Here is a 22,461-nt window from a genome sequence, read left to right as displayed (position 1 = left end):
CGCTATCTCGCATCTCTGGGAAAAGCCAGAAAAACCACCTAGTTGGGCCAAAGCAGCCGCTGATTCTGTAGGATTAAAAGATTTTCCCTGCCGTGCACTGAAGAGGAAACTGCTTCATTAGAGGGATGGAAAGTGAGTCCAAGAGCAGAGAAGCAAAGTCCAGAGATTCACACCAGTCAGCTTGTCAGGGACAGTCAGAGGTGAAGACTAAATGTTGCTGTTCCAAGAGGTCTCTTTGGAAATGGAGCAGTGTCTGTGCAGCTGCATTGTCCCAGGTGAGAGTGCAAGGTCCCACTTTCAGGCCATAGCACTCCTGGTGAATAGCTTCCTGAAATGCTGACTGGTGCCACCTGGGATTGGTGATGTGATTCTCGTGTCAACTGCAAACCAGCCACTGAGTGGCGCAGTACAGAGGAGCCGCTCTTGGCTCTGGTTAGTATTGGTTATGTCATGGCATACCTGGGTCCCATGCGGGATCCCCTAGTGCCACAGTTGAGATCAGCATTGTTCCCTCAGTGTAGAGGGGGTGTTGGTGGGAGGGCATTCTCTGCTAGCTCCCTCACCTGGTCTGGAATAGCCCCCCATCTGTTTGTGTGGCCTTTGGATGGAGTGCTGCTTGAAGGTGGGTATTCCCCTTGTTTTTCCTTTACTGGTAGTATTGGCTTCAACTCTAAGTCTCAGTTTGTTTCTTTGGACACACCTTCTGCACACTGCTCCTTTCTCTCCTGTGCCCTGCAGAGTCAGGGAGTGGGGAGTGCAGGTATGTGAGGTGGCGGGCTGAACAAAGGCTGAACCGTTCTGTGCCTAGGCATAGCCTTTGCTGTCATTGGAGCCCAACAGCCCTGGGCGGGCACCCTCTTGCCGTGCTGCTGTCTGCTCTCCACTAGTGCACGTCCATTATCGAGTGTGTGCAATTGCTGTCTTCTCTCTACGCCTGCTTTTCCGCTCCTTTGCTGTCTCCCACTTGCTGCCTGTTACCTTTGTTCTCATTCAGATTGTAAAGCAAACAAGTAATATGTCTCTCCCTCTGAATAGACATCCAGATGCTCAGTGGGAGAGAGCAAAGCCGTCACTGCAGCCACCCTGTAGCATTGATTTACTAGCGAGGCCCAGGCCTGGTGACGCACAGCCAGGTGGGGGTGCTGTTCAGCTACTCGTTGGACTTAGAACACTGGAGCTGGACCCTGTCGTTCCCTCTGAATTTCAAAGACGACACTAAAGTAATTGCTGCAGCTTCCTGAGCTGGGTAATCAAGTCCTGGAATCTCTCCGCAGTTACTGTGCTTTCCAAGCTCTCCGGCTCTGCCCTGAAACCGATTTTTAAATTTAAAAAATTCCTGTGTGCTGCAATGAGCAGAGTTTTTCAAAAGGTCTCTCTTGAGTGAAGCTGGGCTTTGGGATAAAGCCCTGGTAGGCAGAGGCCAAAAGCTATTCTGACATGGGACCAGTTTGTCCAACACAAGAAGCTGGAGTTTGGAAAGTAGCTTTTACATTCAAGTTGTGGTGGAGTGTTATTGGAACTGTGTATAGGTAGACTCCTCCCCCGTTGTTGATGACAGTCTCCAATGTGAAGAGCAGGCATGGGAGGCTACAGGACTCCGAACAAGTCCACGTGTGGTGTTACACCCCACAGTACATCCACCTGGTCTGGTGTAACTGTGCAATGGGAGAGGACAGGCCCTGGGCTCCGGGATGTGGTGGTGTTGAGGGGAGGTGGTTGATTTGAGAAATGTACTTAGAGGTTGTGCCTGTTTCTTTCATAAGCAAGAACCTTTCCCCTGAAAACCCCATCGCAAACTGTGTCCTTAGGGGAGTGCACTGGGAAGGCATTGCTGGTGACTAAGACAGCTTGTATGCACAAGGAGGCGTGCAACATGCCTCGGTCAGCAAAACCCTCTTCAGGTTGTGGTATTTCCAGGAGCGCAGCAAGCTACAGAAGGTCATTTCCACCCAGAGGATTTGGAAGCACTTCCAGGAGCAACAGTGAAAGAGAACCCGCCAGTCCCTGTCTCAAAGTACTGCAGTGCCGGACTCAGGGCAGCTGAAAAGTTAAAAGTGAACCAAAGAAAACACACTCCGCAACTCACCTTTCAAATCTGGGGGGCGCTACAGCAGCGTGGCTGCACTCATGCAGCTATAGCGCATCTGGTGAAAATGCTTTATGCCGATGGGGGAGAGCTCTCCCACTGACCTAGTGCTGTCCACACCAGCCGTTAGGTCGGTGTGACTAATGTCACTCGGGGGATGACCTGTTCACACCCTGGAGCAACATAAGTTATAGCGACATAAGCGGTAGTGTATGTACAAACCCTAAGGTTTTAAAGGCAGATGAAGAAAATTATAGTGAACCTGGACAGCAGCTGTATTGCACCTGGGGAAGAGATTCAGGACCACGAGTCCTGAGGCATGAAGTTTCCCTGAGCCCTTATCACTCAAGGTTCTTTTTATAATTCAGTCTGAGTAGTTGTCTGTCTGTCCTTTTCAGCCATGATTCCCACTTAGAAAGTGTTTTTACCCTTTGTTCTTAATTCACCTGCTGTTAACTTAATCAGGTGACACATTCTCATATTATGGGATGGGAGGGATTGATCAGTTATGGGCTCGGTGGGGAAATCACTGGGTTAGATGCTTTTCAGGAGGTCAAACTAGATGGTCATAACGGTCCCTTTTGGCCTTAGAATCTATTAAATGTCCTAAGGCAGTGGTTCTCAACCAAGGGTACGTGTACCCCTGGGGTATGCAGAGGTCTTCCGGGGGTACGTCAACTCATCCAGATAGTTGCCTAGTTTTACAACAGACTACATAAAAAGCACTAGCGAAGTCGGTTCAAACTAAAATGTCATACAGACAATGAGTTGTTTATACTGCTCTATGTACTATACACTGAAATTTAAGTAAAATAGTTATATTCCAGTTGATTTATTTTATAATTATTTGGTAAAAATGAGAAAGTACGCAATTTTCTAGTAATAGTGTGCTGTGACACTTGTATATTTTTATGTCTGATTTTGTAAGCAAGTAGTTTTTAAGTGAGGTGAAACTTGGGGTACGCAAGACAAATCAGACTCCTGAAAGGGGTCCACTCATCTGGAAAGGCTAAGAGCTGCTGTCCTAAGTGATGGGGCCTCCATGGGATCCTTGTAGAGACGGAGCCACAATATAAAAGAAATTGTACAGATTTCCCCTAAAGAGAGCATCCCTGAGCCATAATACTGTGCAGTGCTTCAGCAGCCCATTGGTCTGGCCTGTGGCTCGTCCCACTCTGGGAGGGGGCTTATTTGTTGGGGGTTGTGTTTCATGCGCCAGGGAGGCTGTCATCTGTGACTGTTGCCCCTGGGCAGGGAAAGGAGTCAGAGACGAGGAAGAGTCTTAGATTTTATTTCGTAATTCATGTTTCCTGGGAAATGTTATTATTTTATTTGCATTTTGCCAGTGCCTGTGGTATATTTCAGTCTGAAAAGAGACTCCCTTACTCAGCTCCAGGGGTTTTGCTATCTGCGTTTGCTTTCTGTACACCAAAAAAAGTCTGAACAAGAAATATTTATCCGAGACGTGTGGTGATGAATACAATCCAGATTTCAGTCATTCAGAACGATGTCATGACGACAGATGTTAATTCAGAAAGGAGTACAGATTGGATGATTTATGCCTGAAATACATGTGTTCCTTGGCGGGCTTCACAGGTTACTTGTAGAGTTAGGGCTGTCGGAGCAGTTTGTAGGGCTTGCCCTGCCTCAGAAGACCGAAAGCTCCAGGACAGGAATTTGATCTACATCTCCAGTTTGTGTAATAAATGCTGAGGTAGCCATATGCCCCATCTTCATTTATCTGCCTGGCTGCTCCCAGTGCTGCTGGCTTCTCCCTGGGAGGGAGGTGTTTTCTCCTCTGAGAAAGGGAAGTGTCCTGCCGGCTTTAGAACATGAGTCTTGAATTCCTCATCTGTGACAGGTTTCAGAGTGGTAGCCGTGTTAGTCTGTATCCACGAAAAGAACAGGAGTACTTGTGTCACCTTAGAGACTAACACATTTATTTGGGCATAAGTTTTCATAGGCTAAAACCCACTTCATCGGATGCATTCAGTGGAAAATACAGTAGGAAGATATATATACACAGAGAACATGAAAAAATGGGTGTTGCCATACCAACTATAACGAGATGAAGGTGGGCTATTATCAGCAGGAGAAAAAAACTTTTGTAGTGATAATCAGGATGGCCCATTTCCAACAGTTGACAGGAAGGTGTGAGTAACGGTAGGGGGAAAAAGTTAGCATGGGGAAATAGTTTTTACTTGTAAAGTAAAAACTATTTCCCCATGCTAATTTTTTACTTGTAAAGAAACGTTTGTAGTGATAATCAGGATGGCCCATTTCCAACAGTTGACAAGAAGGTGCGAGTAACAGTAGGGGGGGAAATTAGCATGGGGAAATAGCATAGCCATGTCTTCAGACAAAATAATTAGGCCATCTTTCAAAAATGACACTTCTCCCCTTACCTGTGGGATACAGGAACAATCGGAATAACGTTCAAACGAAGAGTGTTTTGCAGGTAGCCTTAAGGGTGTCATCTTGTTGTCCAGTTTCTCCCCAATAATCTTTCCTGCAGTGTCCTGTCCTCACACTGTGGACTACGTTCTGCTCTGGCCTGCACCATTGTAACGCCAGAGAGACATGTTAAAACCAATGGTGTTACTGGGGATTTACGCTGATGGAACTGAGCGCTGGACTGGGCCTCCTGACTCGCAGAGGCAGGCGTGCACCTCGCACTGCCCGTGTGCAGCTAACTGGAAGCGAGCAGGCAAGCCAGGAGAGGAGGGTCGCACCACAGGAACTTTCATTTTTCACCCAGCTCAGCTCAGCTAGAAACGCTCTGCTGTCAGAAGGAATGCTCACAAATCCGCACAGATTAAACAAAGCCTGAAAGTCAGGGGGTTGTTTGTTTAGTTTTCCACGTGTTCACAATGTATGTTTATGTGTATGCAGGGCAGAAATGTCCCAATGTCAGCCACAGGAATGCACAAGCAATCATGGGTGTTGTAAAAACGGAACTCGTGCTCAATACAACCACGCCACACCCTCCTCACAGCTCACCTTTCGCCTCCCAGCACTACTGAAGTCGCTGCCCGTTGTCAGAGCAGCGTCCTGCACTGCAAAGTCTTTATCTAGAAGATGTGGTCTTGCTTGTTCTTGATGTGGTCCTCTGCTCGCTGAGGGTACTGGTCAGATCATACATAAAATAGTCCATATATTTAATCTGCTTGAACTCAAAAGCCTGAGACTACTGCTTGGAAATAATACTCTGCCCTTCCCCAGTGCTTTCCATCCAAGGATCTCCACACACTTAGCAGAGATTAATGAATCAGGCTCAGACCAATGGGGTGAAGCATTATTAGCCCCCTATACAATGGAGACGCATAGGCACAGAGATGATAGATACTTGACTAGGGTGGGGTTCTCAACCTTCTTTCTGAGGCCCCCCCAACATGCTATAAAAACACCACGGCCCACCTGTGCCACAAGAACTGTTTTTCTGCATATAAAAGCCAGGACCAGCATTGGGGGGTAGCAAGCAGGGCAGTTGCCCAGAGCCCCACGCTGCAGGGGCCCCCGTGAAGCTACATTGACCATGCTTCAGCTTCAGCCCGAAATGGCGGGGCTCAGGGCCCCGGGCTTCAGCCCCATGCAGCAGGATTCAGCTTTGTGCCCTGGGCTGTAGTGAGTCTGATACTGGCCCTGCTTGGCAGCCCTCCTGAAACCTGCTCACGGCTGCCCAGGGGGCTCCGGACCCCTGGTTGAGAACCACGGGTCTAGGTTGCAGAAAAAGCCTGAGAGAGACTTTGGTTTTCCTGACTCTGCCCCGTGTCTTCTTCTCCATCTCACTGGGGTTGGTCTTGCTGTGGAATCCCCTAGGCAGAGTTCTTCACTAAGCAGAGAGAGGAGGGGTGAAGGCGAAGGTGGCAAAGAGGTTAAAGGTCAGTGTGGATTTGGTGTGGCTTATCAAGAATTCTCTTCACTAGAATCACCCCTTGTTTCTCAGCCATCAGTCCCCTGAGGGTGTTGGGTGGGAAACTCTTGCAGGGGAATATGGTGAAGCGTTAGAACAATGAATTCTTGATGTGGAACACTAGGGCGAGTTCTGAGAAGAGCCCCAAGAATGATTAATGGATTGGGGGGGGGGGAGGAAATGCCCTGTAGTAAAAGACACGGGTTCAATCTGGTCAGTTTAACAAGAAGGTTAAGAAGTGATGTGATCACTGTCTACAGGAGGTGCCGTGGTGGGAAGAGAAATTTGACAATAGAGGCCTCTTCAATTTAGCAAAGATCTAACGCAATCCAATGGCTGGGAGCTGAAGCTAGACAGATTCAGACTGGAAATAAGACTCACATTTTTACCAGCGAGGGTCCTTAACCTCTGGAACAGTTTGCCAAGGATCCTGGTGGACTGTTCATCACTGGAAGTTTTTAAAACAAGATTGGATGTTTTCTAAGTGATGTGCTCTAGTTCAAACAGCAATCAATTCAGGGAAGTCCTGTGGGCCTTGTTAGGCAGGAGGTCAGGCTGTATGAGCACAGTGGTCCCTTCTTTATAATCTATGAATTTATTTCAAGAGGAAACTGTAGCAGAAATGAACAAAAGCCAAAGAGGCCGAGACATACACAGCAAGCGCTGGAATCTGGGGCTGGATTTCAGAAGTGCTTAGTGGGAGCACGCCACTGTCACTGGGAATTTTACCATCAAGTTCTGTGGGATCAGCCAGTGCTTCGAACTTCCAGAACATCCCGCCCCAGTCTCCGCAATGAGAGACCGTTTTCTAAGAGCTTGTCCCCAAGGGAAATTGACTGGCATAGCTACAGTGGGCTAATGACTCTGCGATAGCTGTGCAGGTGTAACTCCCTTAGTGTCCAGCACTGCCCCTCCCTGCTCCTTAAACAAGAAAGTAGTGGGGCGAGAAAATCAGTCACTGAGGGCTTGTCTACACTGTAGGTTATGTCGGTACAACTTGTGTCACTCCAGGGTGTGAATAGGCCACCCCCTGAGTGATGGATGTTACACTGACAGGTAAGTAACGCTGACGTAGTTACACCAAGCAGCATAGACAGTGCTATGTCGGGAGGAGAGCTTCTCCCGCTGACATAGCTACGGCCGCTCAGGGAGGTGGGTTGATCATGCGGACTGGAGAGTTTTCACCTGGCTGCTGTAGCGCTGCTAGTGTAGACTAGGCCCTGCGTCATTCCTGTGGGAAAGCGTTCCCAGCTCTAATTCCAGAACAGGCTAGTGCTGCCCTACTGAACTGAGTAGGAGTCCTAGAATTCCTCTGTAAATGTTTGCTGCAGCTTTCGGGCGGTGCTGTGGGCCTGCACCTGGTGGGGATTTGTTAGTTTCTTTTGAACTTCCCCTTCCCGTTGATTAGCTGAATTTTAGTGCTTATGAACATGAGGCCCAGGTTCAGCTCCCCTGCTCTTCCAGCCCGGGTCTCCCCGGGTAGTTCTAACAGTACAGCCCCTGCCCCTCAGACCTGACCCACTGCACCTCCCTCCCCTGTTCTCATTGCTGAGCTGTTTAGTGCAGGTGATGCGTTTTATTTCATTTTCCCATTTATAGAATAGCATTTTCTAGGCCTTGGTACCTACTTATGCTCCTCAGATATGCAACGTGACCTGGAAAGATTGTAATTCCCCAGTGGGAATGCACTGTCCAGATCTAATCCAGTTACCTTTTCAGAGCCTCCACAGGTGGTATTGTAACACTCTTGTCTGTTCTTGTGTCAGTGTGAAAGTGCGTATTTGTGCAGAGATGAGGATTGAATAGCCTCATCCCTACCTGAGTGGGGAGAGCCAGGAGGTTCTCAGTGAACAGTGCAAACCGGGGTGCTGCAGGGTCTTGTGACTGCCACATCTTTCTTTCTGTGGCTTTTTCACTTCCTCACGCTCGCCTTCAGGCATTATCAGTGACACTGCCAGCTAATTGCTTTAGGCTTGGTCTACATTCCCAGCTTATGCTGGTAAAACTACATTGCTTAGGAGAGTGGGAAATCCACACCCCTGAGCAACACAGTTATACTGACCTAGCCCCTGGTGCAGACTGTGCTGTGTTGACGGGAGCCCTTCTCCTGTTGGCAGTGCTGCCACCTCTTAGGAAGAGAGTATCCATGATAACGGGAGATGTTCCCCCGTCGATGGAGATGTGGCTTCACTCAACGCTACAGCAGCTCAGTTACAGGGCTGTAAGTGTGGGACAGCTCCTGGAGGCCAGTAACAGACGTCATAATTAACACCGTGTCTACACTAACACCGTGTCAACCTAACTGCTAACTATACAAAATTATTCAAGTTAGTTACATCCAAAGCAGACTGCAAGGAGATAGAGAGGGTTCTCACAAAACTGGTTGTGTGGGTAACAAAATGGCAGATGAAATTCAATGTTGATAAATGCAAAGTAATGCACATTGGAAAATATAATCCCATCTATACATATAAAATGATGGGGTCTAAATTAGCTGTTACCACTCAAGGCAGAGCTCTTGGAGTAATCATGGATTGTTCTCTGAAAACTTCCACCCAATGCACAGTACCCCAGTCAAAAAATCTAGCAATATATTAGGAACAATTAGGAAAAGGTATGAAAATATAATAATGCCACTAGCTAAATCCATGGTGCACCCATACCTGGAATACTGGGGCCAGTTCTACTCCTCCATCTCAAAAAGAATACAGTGGAACTAGAAAAGGTTCGGAGAAGAGCAACAAAGATGATCAAGGGTCTAGAACAGCTTTCACATGAGGAGAAACTAAAAAGATTGGGGCTGTTGAGTTTAGAAAAGAGACGACTAAGGGGGGATATGATAGAGGTCAATAAAATCATGACTGGTGTGGAAAAAGTGAATAGAGAAGTGTTACCTTTTCGCACAGTACAAACACCGGGGTTAGCCCATGAAATTAATAGGTAGCAGGTTCAATACTAACAAGAGGAAGTGCTTTTTCACATAATGAACAGTTAACTTGTGGAACTCATTGCTATGGGTTGTGAAGGCCAAAAATATAACTGGTTCAAAAAGAACTGGATAAGCTCATGGAGGGTAGGTCCACCAATGGCTATTAGCCATGATGGTCAGAGATTCAACTCCATGCTCGGGAAGACCCTAAACTTCTGAGTACCAGAAGCCAGGAGTGGAAGACAGATGGAGCTCTCCATAATTACCTTGTTCTGTACACTCCACCTGAAGCTCTGGTATGGGTCACTGTCAGACACAGGATACGGGGCAAGATGGACCATGGTCTGACCCAGTTCTTATGTTCTTAAATATGTGCCAGAGTCCATGCTCTCTAGAAAGGATAAAACAAAATCAAATTGAGGATGAAGCCTGATGTCTGATCAGTTGGTTCTTTAAAAACTTCCTTTCCATGGTGCGGCATTTCTGAGTTCAGTACTTGGGAAGATCAAAGCCTCATAGTGGGAAAACATCAGGGGGACGAAGGAGGTGAAAGTGAATCTGAGTGACACGCCCCCCAGTGAGAGAGAATAACCTTCTGAGGTGCCTTGTTTTCTTGGTGAACTTCCCATGCTGTCAGCCTCAGAGCGTTTCTGTTTATTGCTGTAGTGCAGGCAGTACAGAAGCACGTGGGGTGGAATGGGAAATACACAGCTGAAAGCAGCAGGTTGAAAGGTAGGGGAAGCCCCGCAGTATTTCACATCTTCGTGACACAAATAATGTACACATTCAGTGATCCAGCAGCATCTGCCTAGTGCTGGAGCCTACGATTTCCAAAACCGATTAGCAATTTGGAGTGCCTAGCCTGAGCTACCGGAAAGGGGCCTGGTTTTCAGAAAGTACCGAGCTTCCAGCCTCTGGAAGTCAAAAATTGGTGGTTACTTTTAATAATTGGGCATGTCTGGGAACCTAGCCAAGGTGCTGCTCAGGTTCTTGTGGGAGGAAGGTCTTGCCATTTTTCTCTCTTTGATTAGTGGGCTGGAGCACATGACTTATGAGGAGAGGCTGAGGGAACTGGGATTGTTTAGTCTGCAGAAGAGAAGAATGAGGGGGGATTTGATAGCTGCTTTCAACTACCGGAAAGGGGGTTCCGAAGAAGATGGATCTAGACTGTTCTCAGTGGTACCAGATGACAGAACAAGGATCAATGGTCTCAAGTTGCAGTGGCGGAGGTCTAGGTCAGATATTAGGAAAAACTTTTTCACTAGGAGGGTGGTGAAGCACTGGAATGGGTTACCTAGGGAGGTGGTGGTATCTCATTCCTTAGAGGTTTTTAAGGTCAGGCTTGACAAAGCCCTGGCTTGGCTGATTTAGCTGGGGATTGGCCCTGCTTTGAGCAGGGGGTTGGACTAGATGACCTCCTGAGGTCCCTTCCAACCCTGATATTCTATGATTCCTTTAAGAGTGTCTTGCAAAGACTCAGCTAGTGACTGGGAGGGGACCTTGGGCGATGTACGGTACAGAGGTCAGACACCGGCTAACTGGAGAAGTGTGTTCCCCTGCACCTGTGGCGAGCGATCGAACAAAACCACAAGATTGGGGGGGATCTGCGTACCTTCACCTTGTGCTTTTTTATAAGTGGCCAGCCAAGGAGCCATTGTGCTCCGTAAGGACGGAGGAGTGGGGAGCATGGGAGATATGGGGGCCTTTATCAGTTTCATGTATGTTGTAGCACCCCCATTGCTTTTACTATTGAAAGACACTGAGATGTGCATTAAGCAATTTGTGGCTGGATTCTTCCACCTTATCGGATTGTCATAGCTGAGTGAGGTGGAGTGCCTCATTAAAAAGTGTGACCTTGCTTCCCTTACATGAGCTGCTTGCAGAATCGGAAGGACAGGGCTTTGTTTGGGCTCTGGAGAGGGCCCAGGCTGTGAGTGGGGCTGGCCCTCCCTTTAAAACAGGACCTGGAGAAAAAAGGGAAGGGCCCCCATGCAGCCCTGCTCCGCTGGGCCAGTGTCCTCAACACTGCAGGGTGGTCTGGCCCCCCAGGTTGTGTTTGTCGTTTGGCGCTCGTTGCCTCTTTATTCACTCGTTGCCTCTTTATTCACTCTTTAGCTAGTGCCAAAGACGTGCACAGCGTGTTACAGGACAGCCGGAGCCAGGTAGCTGACAGCGCAGGCAGGGCTGCTGTGGCCATGTGGGTCCCAGGATACTAGAGAGACAAGATGGGGGAGGTGATCGCTTTTATTGGACCAACTTCTCTGTGGTGAGAGAGAGACGCTTTTGAGCTTACACAGAGCTCTTCCTCAGGGCTGGGGAAGGTGCTAAGAGTGTCACAGCTACATAGAGTGGAAGTGGAACAGATTGTTTAGCATTAGTAGTTAACACATATTTCAAAGGACCGTTCAAGGTTGGAGGGGCCTGTTACCACCCCTCCAGTCATAGTGGGGGAGGAAGAAAGGGGGTGGGGCAGAAGGTAGGTGAGGTAAATGAGGGATTGTTATGTAATAAGCCATAAATCCAGTGACTTGATTCAGTCCATTATTTTTAGTGTCTAGCAAAGTTATGAATTCAAGCTCCCAGGTTCATCTTTTGAAAGCACTGTGCAGGTGTCCTTTGAGGATGAGGACTGAGAGGTCAGATACAGAGTGATCACTTTGTGAAAAGTGTTCGCCCACATGTGCCATGGTGTTTTTGTCTTTTATCATTTTCTTGTATGAGTTAATTCGAGACCGTAGTGATTATCTGGTTTCACCCACATAATTGTTACTGGGGCATTTAGTGCACTGGATGCGGTACACCACATGTTGTGATGGGCATGCGTAGGTCCCAGGGATCTCGAAAGGTGTGTTGTGGGGGTGTTGATCGTTGTAGCAGTGGAGGTGTGTCTGCAGGTTTTCCATCTGTTGTTCTGGTAGGTCTGGTGCTGCTTTAAGTTGGCATGTCCTGTCTGTGGGGAGGTTGCTTCTGATGATGAGCTTGGCACAGTTTGGGGGGGTTGAAGGCCAGAAGAGGGGCTCTGGTGGGTGCAGAAGGGGCGGGGATGGGGTTCCCCCTCCCCAAGCCAGGAGTTCACCCACCGCCCATGCCCTTAACAAGTGTCCTGCTTGCTTTCCTTGCAGGGCAAGTGCTGCTAGATTCAGTGGCCTCCTACCCAGAGGCGGCACACTGTGTCCCCACGGGCAAGGCAGCATCACCCCTCGCTCTACGGTGATCTGCTGTTGGTGAGCTGAGGGCTGTGACTGCCTCTGGGCTGGGGCTCAGATCCTTCTCCCACTTGTGCTCTTACAGCAGAACTTGCCCCGTGGGGTGCCACTGCACTCTGGGGCTTGCTCTGTTGTACCCAGAGGTGCCTTTCCCAGGGCCGGAGGTGGTGGCTGAAAGGAGCTCATGAATCTGGCTGCAGAGAAATGTGGGTGGTGCTTGTCAGTTGTCCTGTTTCCCTCCTTCCAGCCTAAAGAGGGACAGGATTCATGGGTAGCAGGTGGACCCCCCCTTTGGGGAGGCTAGTCCCCCCAGATCTCCTTCCACCAGAGGGACCCCTCCCCCGGCCAGAGCCCCCCCCCAGCAGCACCTCGCCTCCCCTTCTGAGAACCCAAGCCGCCTCGCAGGGAAAGTGTGTCTCTTCCCGAAGAACCACCTGAGCTTTGCCTATGTCCCATGCAGGTTCTGGGGCGGCTGAGGAGGCACATCTGCTGCTCAGCTTCCTGGATTCATCAGTCCTCTCCCTGGAGCTCAGGGAGTAGCACATACGGCCACCTCAGCCGCCCCGGAACCTGCATGGGACATCGTAATCAGCAACAACATCCTGTGCCACCCTGCAACCGGCATCCTGCAGCTAGGCCAAGGGGGCTGAGCCTGCCCTGGCCTATCGTACCCGCCACCTACGCCAGGATTCTGCGATGGGAAGGAAGTAACTGCTTGGGAAACTTCACTGCACATCTGTGTCCCATCAGAGTGCTCATCTATTAGACGTAATAGAGGCTGCCCTAGGGGAGCAGCCGCAGCAACGGGGCTCGGAGCTGGCAGCGTTAGTAGCAGGCTGCCTGTGGTTTGCAGCGCATTGCTGTGCACCTGTGGCGAGCGATCGAACAAAACCACAAACCGCGAGATACATCACACAACTGCTGGGTTTGCAGAACCAAACCATATTGGTGAGAACGCCGGTAATTATGAGCCAGGAACTCATTTCCTTCGGCCCTTTGTCAAGAAGGCCAATCTTGAGACTTTGCCTGCTGCAGAGGTAGCAATGTGAGGAACACTCTTCTCACCTTCTTCTGTATTTTCTTTCCAGATTCAGTCTAGTGAAATTCCCGAGGAGAATGTTACAGAGAGAAAGGAGATTCTGCAGGAGGATCCACAAGCCGTGGAAGGGAGTGAGATGAGGAGCTAGTGAGAGATGGAAGGGAGCCTGCAGAGCTGAGAAAGGGAGACACAGGCAGCTAGGGAGGTAGCACTACCGAAGGGCCAGAGGAACAGCCGTATTGACAGCACCAAAACAGGCAGGTGATTGGCCCAGAGCTGGTAATATCCACAGGTATTTTGTTTCTACCCTGAGCTATCTGAGAGCACCACAGGTATTTGCCCAGCTCTTCGCGCAGGGCCACCCACGTGTAGAAAATCCTCCGTGGCGTCTCCCCTTCCCCTCTATCCCATTCCTGTTTCAATCTACTCCCTTTGGCTTTTCTGCCCCTTATGAAACTGCTCCATTGTTGCTGTTGGGTTAAACATCACCCCAGTAACATCCAGAGCCTGGTAAAGCCACACAGATGCTTGCGGGATGGGGGGAGTTCCAAGCTGGCCCCGGACAGCTGCAGCCTGACTTGTGTGTGTGTTTCTGGGGGATACGGACACGTGCCCTTTAATGCGTAGTAACAGGAGCCTTTGAGGCCTTGCAAAGCAGCCTAGGGAATGCTGACATTTTAGAACAATCAGATGCAAGCTGGCTTTGCTCAGACGAGTGCGTCCAGCCTTACTCTCTGCGGCATTCCAGGGCGGTGGAGGTGCAGGGCCTGCTCCCAGGGCTGCGGAGGGATGCCAGTTAAGGCTGTAATTCAGGGAAGGCACTGGAGTATGGGAGGAAGGAGAGCCTGGCCGTCACGCCCTGTCCCTGGCTTCCGTACGGGTGCTGTCAATTTCCTATCTTCATGTGCAGGGCTGTATTTCTCACACTCTGACACTCTTGTGAGGAAATCCTGATGTAATAACTTGCAAATGGCGAGAAAGCACCTCAGTGAGGAATGCAGAGAGCCCTCCAAGCAGGAGCAGCCAGATGCCCAAACAGCCACATGGGTGAATGACTGACACAACGTCAGGCTGATCCCAGAGCCCTCTGTTGGATACCTCCCACGGAGAGAGGGAACCGTTAGCTACTTCCCGCAAATTCCTCCATTCCCTGGTGAATACCTCAGGTCAACCCTGCTTTCCTCTCCCCCGGAGCACCCAGCTTCAGCTCAATTCCCATTGCACTTCCTCCTTGGCATCCCACTGTGACAGCTACAGCACACAGAACACCTGTGCTTTGCACCTGGAGACCTGCTTACATCTGGCTGCAATATGGGGGCTTGGCGACCATCTCCAAGACCCTGAACTTCCTGCCACCAGGTGCCTGAGCTGACTACCTCGCCCCTTACATCCCGCTGGTCACCAGCGGGTGAGTTCTCTTAGTAAGGGGCAGTCCCCCAGGGCCCTTCCTTTGGCTGATGACTCTTGGCAATGAGGAAGGGTGTGTGCAGCCGCAGGTTTCCCAGTAATAGCAGTTTATTTGGCTACCAAAGGCGAGGCCTTATCTGTTTTTGAGGGTGGTTTGTTCTTGGGAACCAAGATGCCCAGAGGCTAAGCGGACATAGAAAATACTTGTAAAACTAAAGTGAAACACAAACCTCAGACTGCTCTTAAAGGGCCACTCTGGAACTCAGTCAAGGGGGGATGTTAAACCAAACTAGGTTATGCTTTTTAAGTTACCGTTTTCTGAAAAGCGCAAAGCAAAAAGCTTTGGTGGTGGTTACGGTTTTGTTTGTAGCTTAAAACCAGTTTCCATTTAACTCCTGTAACCTCTTCAGAAACTGCTGGAGATGTAGTCCAGGCAATAGATAGTTAGAGGGGGGTCCCTCCCCCCCCCCCCCCCTTTTTCTACCTTCCATTTCGCAACAGCTCAGTGTTGTGAGGGGACCCATCCAGAGGGATCACTGCAGACTCTGCCCCATAGGGCAGTGGGAGAGGGCAAGGCCTCGGGCTGCTTCCCCCCGGACACCATGAGGAGGCAGCAGTTCCCCCTGACGGCAGCACTCACCATTTGTCCGTGCAGGGCGGGGAGGGGAAAGCAGCAGGTCGGCTGGCTAAGGGCTGAGCCCCCACACACACTACATGGGACTGCTTCTCCTTCCCTGCTGCACTTCCCTCTGCCCGCTTTGCCGATTGCCCAGGGGCGAACGTCCCATGCCTGTTCCCAGGGCAGAGGCCGCTCTCCCACTCCTGTAGCAGGGGCTGGGCCCAGGAAAACTGCTCCCCTCACACTGCAGCTCTGCTTGCCCTGCCTTCCATCTGGCTATAGCTTCTAAGGTGAGCTGGGGTGCAAGTGGCACTTCCTCCCTGAGCCCTGCTGCCTGGGGCTGGCCGAGCTGCCTGGCGTCGCCAGCCTTAGCCGCCAGGCCAAGCTGCTCCTCCCCCCAATGTTCCTCCCTGCTCCCTTATGGGGTGCACCACAGTTTGAAAAACTTCTGTTCTACACCCATCAGTCACAGCCCCTGCCCCCCAACTATCAACAGTTACGTGTCGCCTCTGAGATAGTTACTGCTCTTTTTAGATTGTTTGCAAAGTTAAGCACTCAAAAGTTAGGAAAGGCCGTAATTGAGGTTGTGCATGTAACCTGGCTTCTACCCCTTGGGCTCGTTTTAATTACAGGATCATGTACTCCTTCCTCATTCTGTGCACAGGATGGTGCTCAATAAGTCGGTGGCTATTCAGGATTTCTTTCTATCATCCTCATTCATATGTGATGCTGGGTAAGTTTCCCAGCTGTTTACTGGCAGCAGAGAAATGTTGGGAATCAGGACCCCCTGCTTATGTTCCAGTTTCCGAAGAGGAGTGTTTTTTAGTGGTAACAGAGCCTTCTCCCGGTGTCCCTGCCCCGAGTGTCCCATGCTACCCTTGTCTTTCCATCCTCAGCCTACCCATCTCTTCTCTTCATCCCTCTTCACTCAAGTCAGGTTGCATCACCTGCTCCCTGCTGCCTCAGTGGCAGTGCAGGAGGACTATTGAGAGTACAGGAGAGAGAGAGTCTCCCTGCTGTCAATGACCGTGTCTCAGTAGCTCGAGGCAGTTGGGGTGGAGCAATTTCAGAGAAAGTTCTGCACCAGCCCTGTAGCCCGGGGCTTGAGCAAGCACATGCTGCTTAGAATTGTTTTCTCAGCCAATCTCTAGCAGATCTCTACTGATATATATACAGATATTTCTGTTGCGTATTTGTGGAAAAAACAGATGAGGTAGCCGTATCATATGATAAATGCCTTCCATTCCACTAGTATCTCAGGAGAATGTTAAACAACAGCTATTAACGTTAGATGTTTTGAAATCAGCAAGTCCAGATAACTGGCATCCAAGAGTTTTAAAAGAACTGGCTGAGGAGCTTGCTGGAGAATTATTGTTGATTTTCAATAATTCTTGGAACAGTGGGAAAGAAAGCGAATGTTGTGCCAATATTTATAAAGGATAAAGGGATGATCTGTGTAGCTATAGACCTAGCAGTCTGACATCAATCCCAAGCAAGATAACGGAGCAGCTAATATGGGACTCAATAAAGAATGGTAATGTAATTAATCCAATCAACATGGGTTTATGGCAAATAGATCCTGTCAAACCAACTTGATACCTTTTTAGATGAGATTACAAGTTTGGTTGATAAAGGTAATAATGTTGATGAAATAGACTTAGACTTCTGTAAGGCATTTGACTTGTTCCTGAATAACATTTTGATTAAAAAAAATAGAATGATTATCAAATTAACATGGCGTACATGTTGGTTACATTAAATGGGTTAAAAGCTGGATAACTGATAGGTCTCAAAATATAATACATGGAGGAGAAATCATTGAGCTGGCATTTCCAGTGGGGTCCCACAGGGTCTTGGCCCTATGCTATTTAACATTTTTATCAATGACCTGGAAGAAAACAAAATCATCACTGATGAAGTTTGCAGACGACACAAAAATTGGGGGAGTGGAAAATAGTGAAGAGGACAGGTCAGTGACACAGTGAGATCTGGATTGCTTGGTAAGATGGGCACAAGCAAACAATATGCTTTTTAATATAGCGGAACGTAAATGTGACCATCTAGGAACAAAGGATGCAGGCCATACTTTCAGGACGGTGGACTCCATCCTGGGTAGTAGTGACTCTAAAAAAGTTTTGGGGGTCGTGGTGGACAATCAGCTGAACGTGAACTCCCACTGCGACACTGTGGCCAAAAGAGCTAATGTGATCCTAGGATATGGGACGGGATCCCCTCAGGGTGCAGCCTGGGACTGTGGGACCGCTGTGTACCCTGAACTCTCTCCAGCCCAGGCTGTCTCCCACAATGCCGTGCTAGTGACCAGCAGCAAACCCCTCCAGGCACAACCGCATGCGGAGCCCCACACCCAGCTAGATTGCATGAATGCTCCCAGAGCCACCCATGAATCACCCAGAGAAAGGCATCAGAGCCAAATCCCCCCAGCTCCCAGCCGTGCACCTCAGGAATATACTGTCTTGCACCACTCAAGATGGGCAGTGCAAATTTATGAATTGGTTCACCACTTCAGTAATGGAAAGTGGACATACACCAGCCTTTGTCAAACCTGAACAAATTTGCCATACACCTCAGGCAAACTCACTGGGAAAGATAAACAGTAACACAGATTTATTGACTATAAAAGATAGATTTTAAGTGATATTAAGTGGTCGGCTAAAAATCAGAGTTAGTTACCAAAATAAAATAAAATCTAAGCAGGCAGTCTAAACTCTCAACATCTAGATTAAGCAGATTTTCTCACCCCACTGGATATTGCAGTTCATAGTACACAGATTTCACCTTTGAAATCTGGACCAGTCCCCTCAGTTGGAATCTCAAGTCTTCAGCGTCCTTGTTGCTTGCAGTGTAGAGCGTGAAGGAGAAAGGCCCAGTATGTGTCCACTCTGTTTTATACCCTCTGTCCAGGTGCTTGTAGAACACAAGTCCAGGCCTGTCTAATGGGCATTGCTGAGTCTCCAGGCAAGGCTGAGCAATTCCCCGGGTGGGGCCTCATGCAGATGAGTCATCGCATTGTAGCTCCCTTGTTGGACAATGGCTGGTGATGGGCTGTTTGACACCCGCCCGGGCGTTGGTTACTTTCCTTGCTGTTGTCTCTCGGGAGCTAATATCTGGCTGGTTCCCCAATTTAGAGCATGTTTTAGTGACCACCATACAACACAAGTCTCATAACTTCATATGCATTGATGATACACATCTATGGATAGAGAAATGACTTTCAGCAGATTATAACCTTTCCCCTGATACCTTACAAGGCATGCTTTATATTTAAGATCACGAATATATGAAAATGAGGAATATGGGGGTTATAGTACGCTCCCCCAAGGTATAGAATGTCACAGCATAAACAGGGGAATCTTGAGTATGAGCAGAGAGGTTATTTTGCTTCTGCATTTGACACTGGTGGAATAATTTGTCAAGTTCTGGTGTCCATAACTTAAGAAGGATGTTGATAAATTGAAGAGGGTTCTGAGAAGAGCCATTAGAATGATTAAAGGATTAGAAAACCTGCCTTATGGTGATAGGCTCAAGGAGCTGTCTGAGCCGAGGATGACCGTCTGCCAAATTAAGTGCCCCGCCTCAGAGCATGGATGCACTCAATTAAACATTTGAATTTTTTCCTAATCTTGTTCTTGGATATGGCTACATCATTTTTGCTGATTTTATTTAGAAAAAAAAATCAACCTGAGGCAGGCACCTGGCATGGAAACGGTCCACATGAATAGTTAAAGTTTGGCAAAGTTATAAGCAACTGAAAATAGGGTCTTATAATGGAAAATGTTAGGGAACCTTAACTTTAGCCATCACTACCAGCTCCACCTATAATATGATAGCACATAGAATAAGGAATACTTGTATGCAGTGTTGTTGTAGCCATGTTGGTCCCAGGATATTAGAGAGACAAGGTGGTAATATCTGTTATTGGACCAACTGCTCTTGGTGAGAGAGACAAGCATTTGAGATACACAGAGCTCTTCTTCAGATCTGGGAAATGTAAATTCATAACTGTAGAGATATATTTGTGCAAGATTATAATTTAGAGAGGCTCCCTACTAAGGGACAGTATTATGAATATAGGAATTTTGAGCCATGCCCTGGAAGCGGGGTGGAGAGCACAATGTGACTGTGCCCAGCAGTTTGCCACAGAAGCTCACGCATTTGTTTTTTATAAAAGTTTTGTTTCTTTCTCATTCACTGATCTGTTGTTTAATGAACCCCAAGACCATTGCATGGTGTCAGAGCTGCCGAATGAGAAGGAGACTGCAGTCACTTTGAGGTTAATGCCTGCATTTGAAAGGGAAAGCAGAGGCCTGGGGAGCAGGTGGAGCAAACAAGAGCAAAGGGTTTTGTATGTATTTTATGAGCACAATAGTAGCTTTCTTAAGAAGGGAAGAAAGCCAAACATGCAACCTCCACCCAGTCTGCAACTGTCAAAGATGCAGAAAACTGAAAAAAAAAATCCAACAGAGATCTGATTTGTATTTAGCAGCCATAGGGCAGAGGAGAAAAATGATAACGTGATAATCTTTTTGCATGTTGTTGGGGAGGAAGCATTGGATATTTATAACAACTTTGTTTGAAGAAGATGAAAGCATGAGTTAAGTAAAATGCTGACTAAATTTGAGGAACATTGCTTGCCAAAAAGAAACAAGACCTTTGAGAGAGACAGATTTTTTATGTGCATGCAAAGAACTGATGACAACATAAAGCAATATATCGCAGAATTAAGGACACTAAGTAAAACCCGTAACTTTGACCACAGACTCTGTCAACTCACCAGAGAGAGAATCATTGGTGGCATTAAAGACAATGTGTTAAAAGAGAAAGAGCTCCGTGAAGGAGTCTTAACTTTAGAAAATGCTCTCCTGAACTGTGAAAGCACAAGCCAAAGAGCTGAACCCACAAGAAGAGGTTATACGTGTACTAAGTACAAAAGGATATAGCCAGAAAAGGTCAAAAAATGGAACCACAGGCTTTGAAAACCACTACTGGGGGAGACTGGGTACAGACAGGTATGTGGAAGATGTGGATCCACATGCATAATTAGGAAGGCCAAAAAAGAATTTGAAGAACATCTCGCCAAAGACTTAAAAAGTAAAGTAAAAAAAAAAATTTAAGTACATCAGAAGCAGGAAGCCTGCTAAACAACCAATGGGGCCACTGGACGATCGAGATGCTACAGCAGCACTTAAGGACAATAAGGCCATTGCAGAGAAACAAAATGAATTCTTTGCATCAGTCTTCATGGCTAAGGATGTGAGGGAGATTCCCAAACCTGAGCCATTCTTTTTAAGTAACAAATCTGAGGAACTGTCCCAGATTAAGGTGTCATTAGAGGAGGTTTTGGAACAAATTGATAAATTAAACAGTAATAAGTCACCAGGACCAGATGGTATCACCCAAGAGGAAGGAACTCAAATGTGAAATTGCAGAACTAGTAACTATGGTTTGTAACATATCATTTAAATCAACTTCTGTACTAAGTGACTGGAGGATAGCTAATGTGATGCCAAATTTTAAAAAGGGCTCCAGAGGTGATCTCGGCAATTACAGGCCCATAAGCCTGACTTCAGTACCGGGTAAATTGGCTGAAACTATAGTAAAGAACAGAATTGTCAGACACATAGATGAACATAATTTATTGGAGAAGAGTCAACATGGTTTTTGTAAGGAGAAATCATGCCTCACCAATCTACTAGAATTCTTTGAGGAGGGTTGTAGTAGGTTCACACCGGGGCTCTGCCCTCTGGGACGGAGGGGCGCCACACCGACTCACTACAGCACAGACAGTCAAAGCTCAGGCCCCTTTACGCAGGTGCTGAGCGACCACCAGTTCAGGGAGCTCAGGCCCTCAGGCAGGGCTGAGCAAACACTCAGCTAGCTCAGGCCCTTTGATGCAGGGGCTGAGCAATAATCAACAGTTTAAAGTGGGCCCAGGCCCTGGATCAGGGCGGGGCACAAACAGTCACAGCTCAGGCCGCTTGGTGCAGGGGCTGAGCGACAGTCAGTTACGGGGCTCAGGCCCTTTGGTGCAGGGGCTGAGCAACAATGCACTTGGGGGAGGCCCAGGTTCCTACCTGAGCGTTGGGTGAGGGGGAAGCCTGCCACGCGTGAGCTGGGGTGGCAGGGTGGGACTGCTTCCCAGCCCGGGGCCCTAGCAGTGGTTACTGCCGCTGCTGGTCAGTGGGGTGTCCTGACCGAAACACACTGACATCGGCTCACATATCTTCGCAGCCTGACCGGGGTCGGCTACCCCCGGGCTACTTCTGTGTTCCCCCTCGGGGCCTACCTCATTGGTGATGCCGGGTTCGGGCCAATCCAGCAGCATCGGTTCCTCTGGTGCGGGGCTTGGGGGCAGGTCCGGCAGCTCTCCACCAGGGTACCTGGCCCGGGGCAGGCTTGGCCAGTCCTCCTCGGGGTGCTTGGCCCGGGGCAGGCTTGGCCAGTCCTCCTCGGGGTACCTGGCGAGAGGTAGGCTCGACTGGCGCGGTGGGGTAGCAGGCGGCTTGCGGCCTGCGGCTGTCTCCCAAGCGGGAGCTTGGCCCGGGACGTCTGCTCTCTCTGCCGGCCTGGGCTCCACTGAGCTCTGCAGGCGGGCTTTTATACTTCCGGGTCGGGGCCGTGACCTCGGAGGGGCGGGCGCCGGACCCAGTGGCTCCGCCCACGTTGGGTTTAGGGGAAGTTCGGCCCTATGCGGGACGGAGTGGCGCCACACCGACTCACTACAGGGGTCAACAAACATGTGGACAAAGGGGAGCCAGTGGATATAGTGTACTTAGATATTCAGAAAGCCTTTGACAAGGTCCCTCACCAAAGGCGCTTAAGCAAAGTAAGCTGTCATGAGATAAGCGGGAAGGTGCTCTCATGGATCGGTAACTGTTTCCTATCTTTTAACCAAAGAGTAGGAATAAATTGTCAGTTTTCAGAATGGAGAGAGGTAAATAGTGGTGTCCCCCAGGGGTCTGAACTGGGCCCAGTCCTATTCAACATATTCATAAATGATCTTGAAAAGGGGGTAAACAGAGAGGTGGCAAAATTTGCAGATGATACAAAACTACTCAAGAGAGTTAAGTCCAAAGCAGACTGTAAAAAGCTACAAAGGGATCTCACAAAACTGGGTGACTGGGCAACAAAATGGCAGATGAAATTTAATGTTTATAAATGCAAAGTAATGCACATTGGAAAGCATAATCCCAACTATACATATAAAATGATGGGGTCTAAATTAGCTGTTACCACTCAAGAAA

The 22,461-nt window shown here is 48.6% G+C and overlaps 1 protein-coding gene across 15 annotated transcripts in view; it reads left to right on the top strand.

Moving 5' to 3' along the window:
- ST3GAL3 (ST3 beta-galactoside alpha-2,3-sialyltransferase 3) overlaps window positions 1-22,461 on the top strand; it is a 383,098-nt gene that overhangs the window by 277,050 nt on the left and 83,587 nt on the right. Inside the window, exon 11 of one of the 15 annotated variants that reach the window (XM_034779918.1) lies at window positions 13,223-13,424. The exons of the other annotated variants lie outside the window; for them this stretch is intronic. Within the exon in view, the coding sequence (XP_034635809.1) occupies window positions 13,223-13,321 (99 nt within the window). The 3' untranslated portion in view covers window positions 13,322-13,424. Of the gene's footprint in view, window positions 1-13,222; window positions 13,425-22,461 lie in introns of those variants that run through there. 15 annotated transcript variants of the gene reach the window in all.

This window comes from Trachemys scripta, chromosome 8, assembly GCF_013100865.1.
Source record: "Trachemys scripta elegans isolate TJP31775 chromosome 8, CAS_Tse_1.0, whole genome shotgun sequence".
Lineage (NCBI taxonomy): Eukaryota > Metazoa > Chordata > Testudines > Emydidae > Trachemys > Trachemys scripta.
The sequence above is the reverse complement of the archived record's forward strand: the minus strand, read 5'-3'. Positions and strand labels throughout refer to the sequence as shown.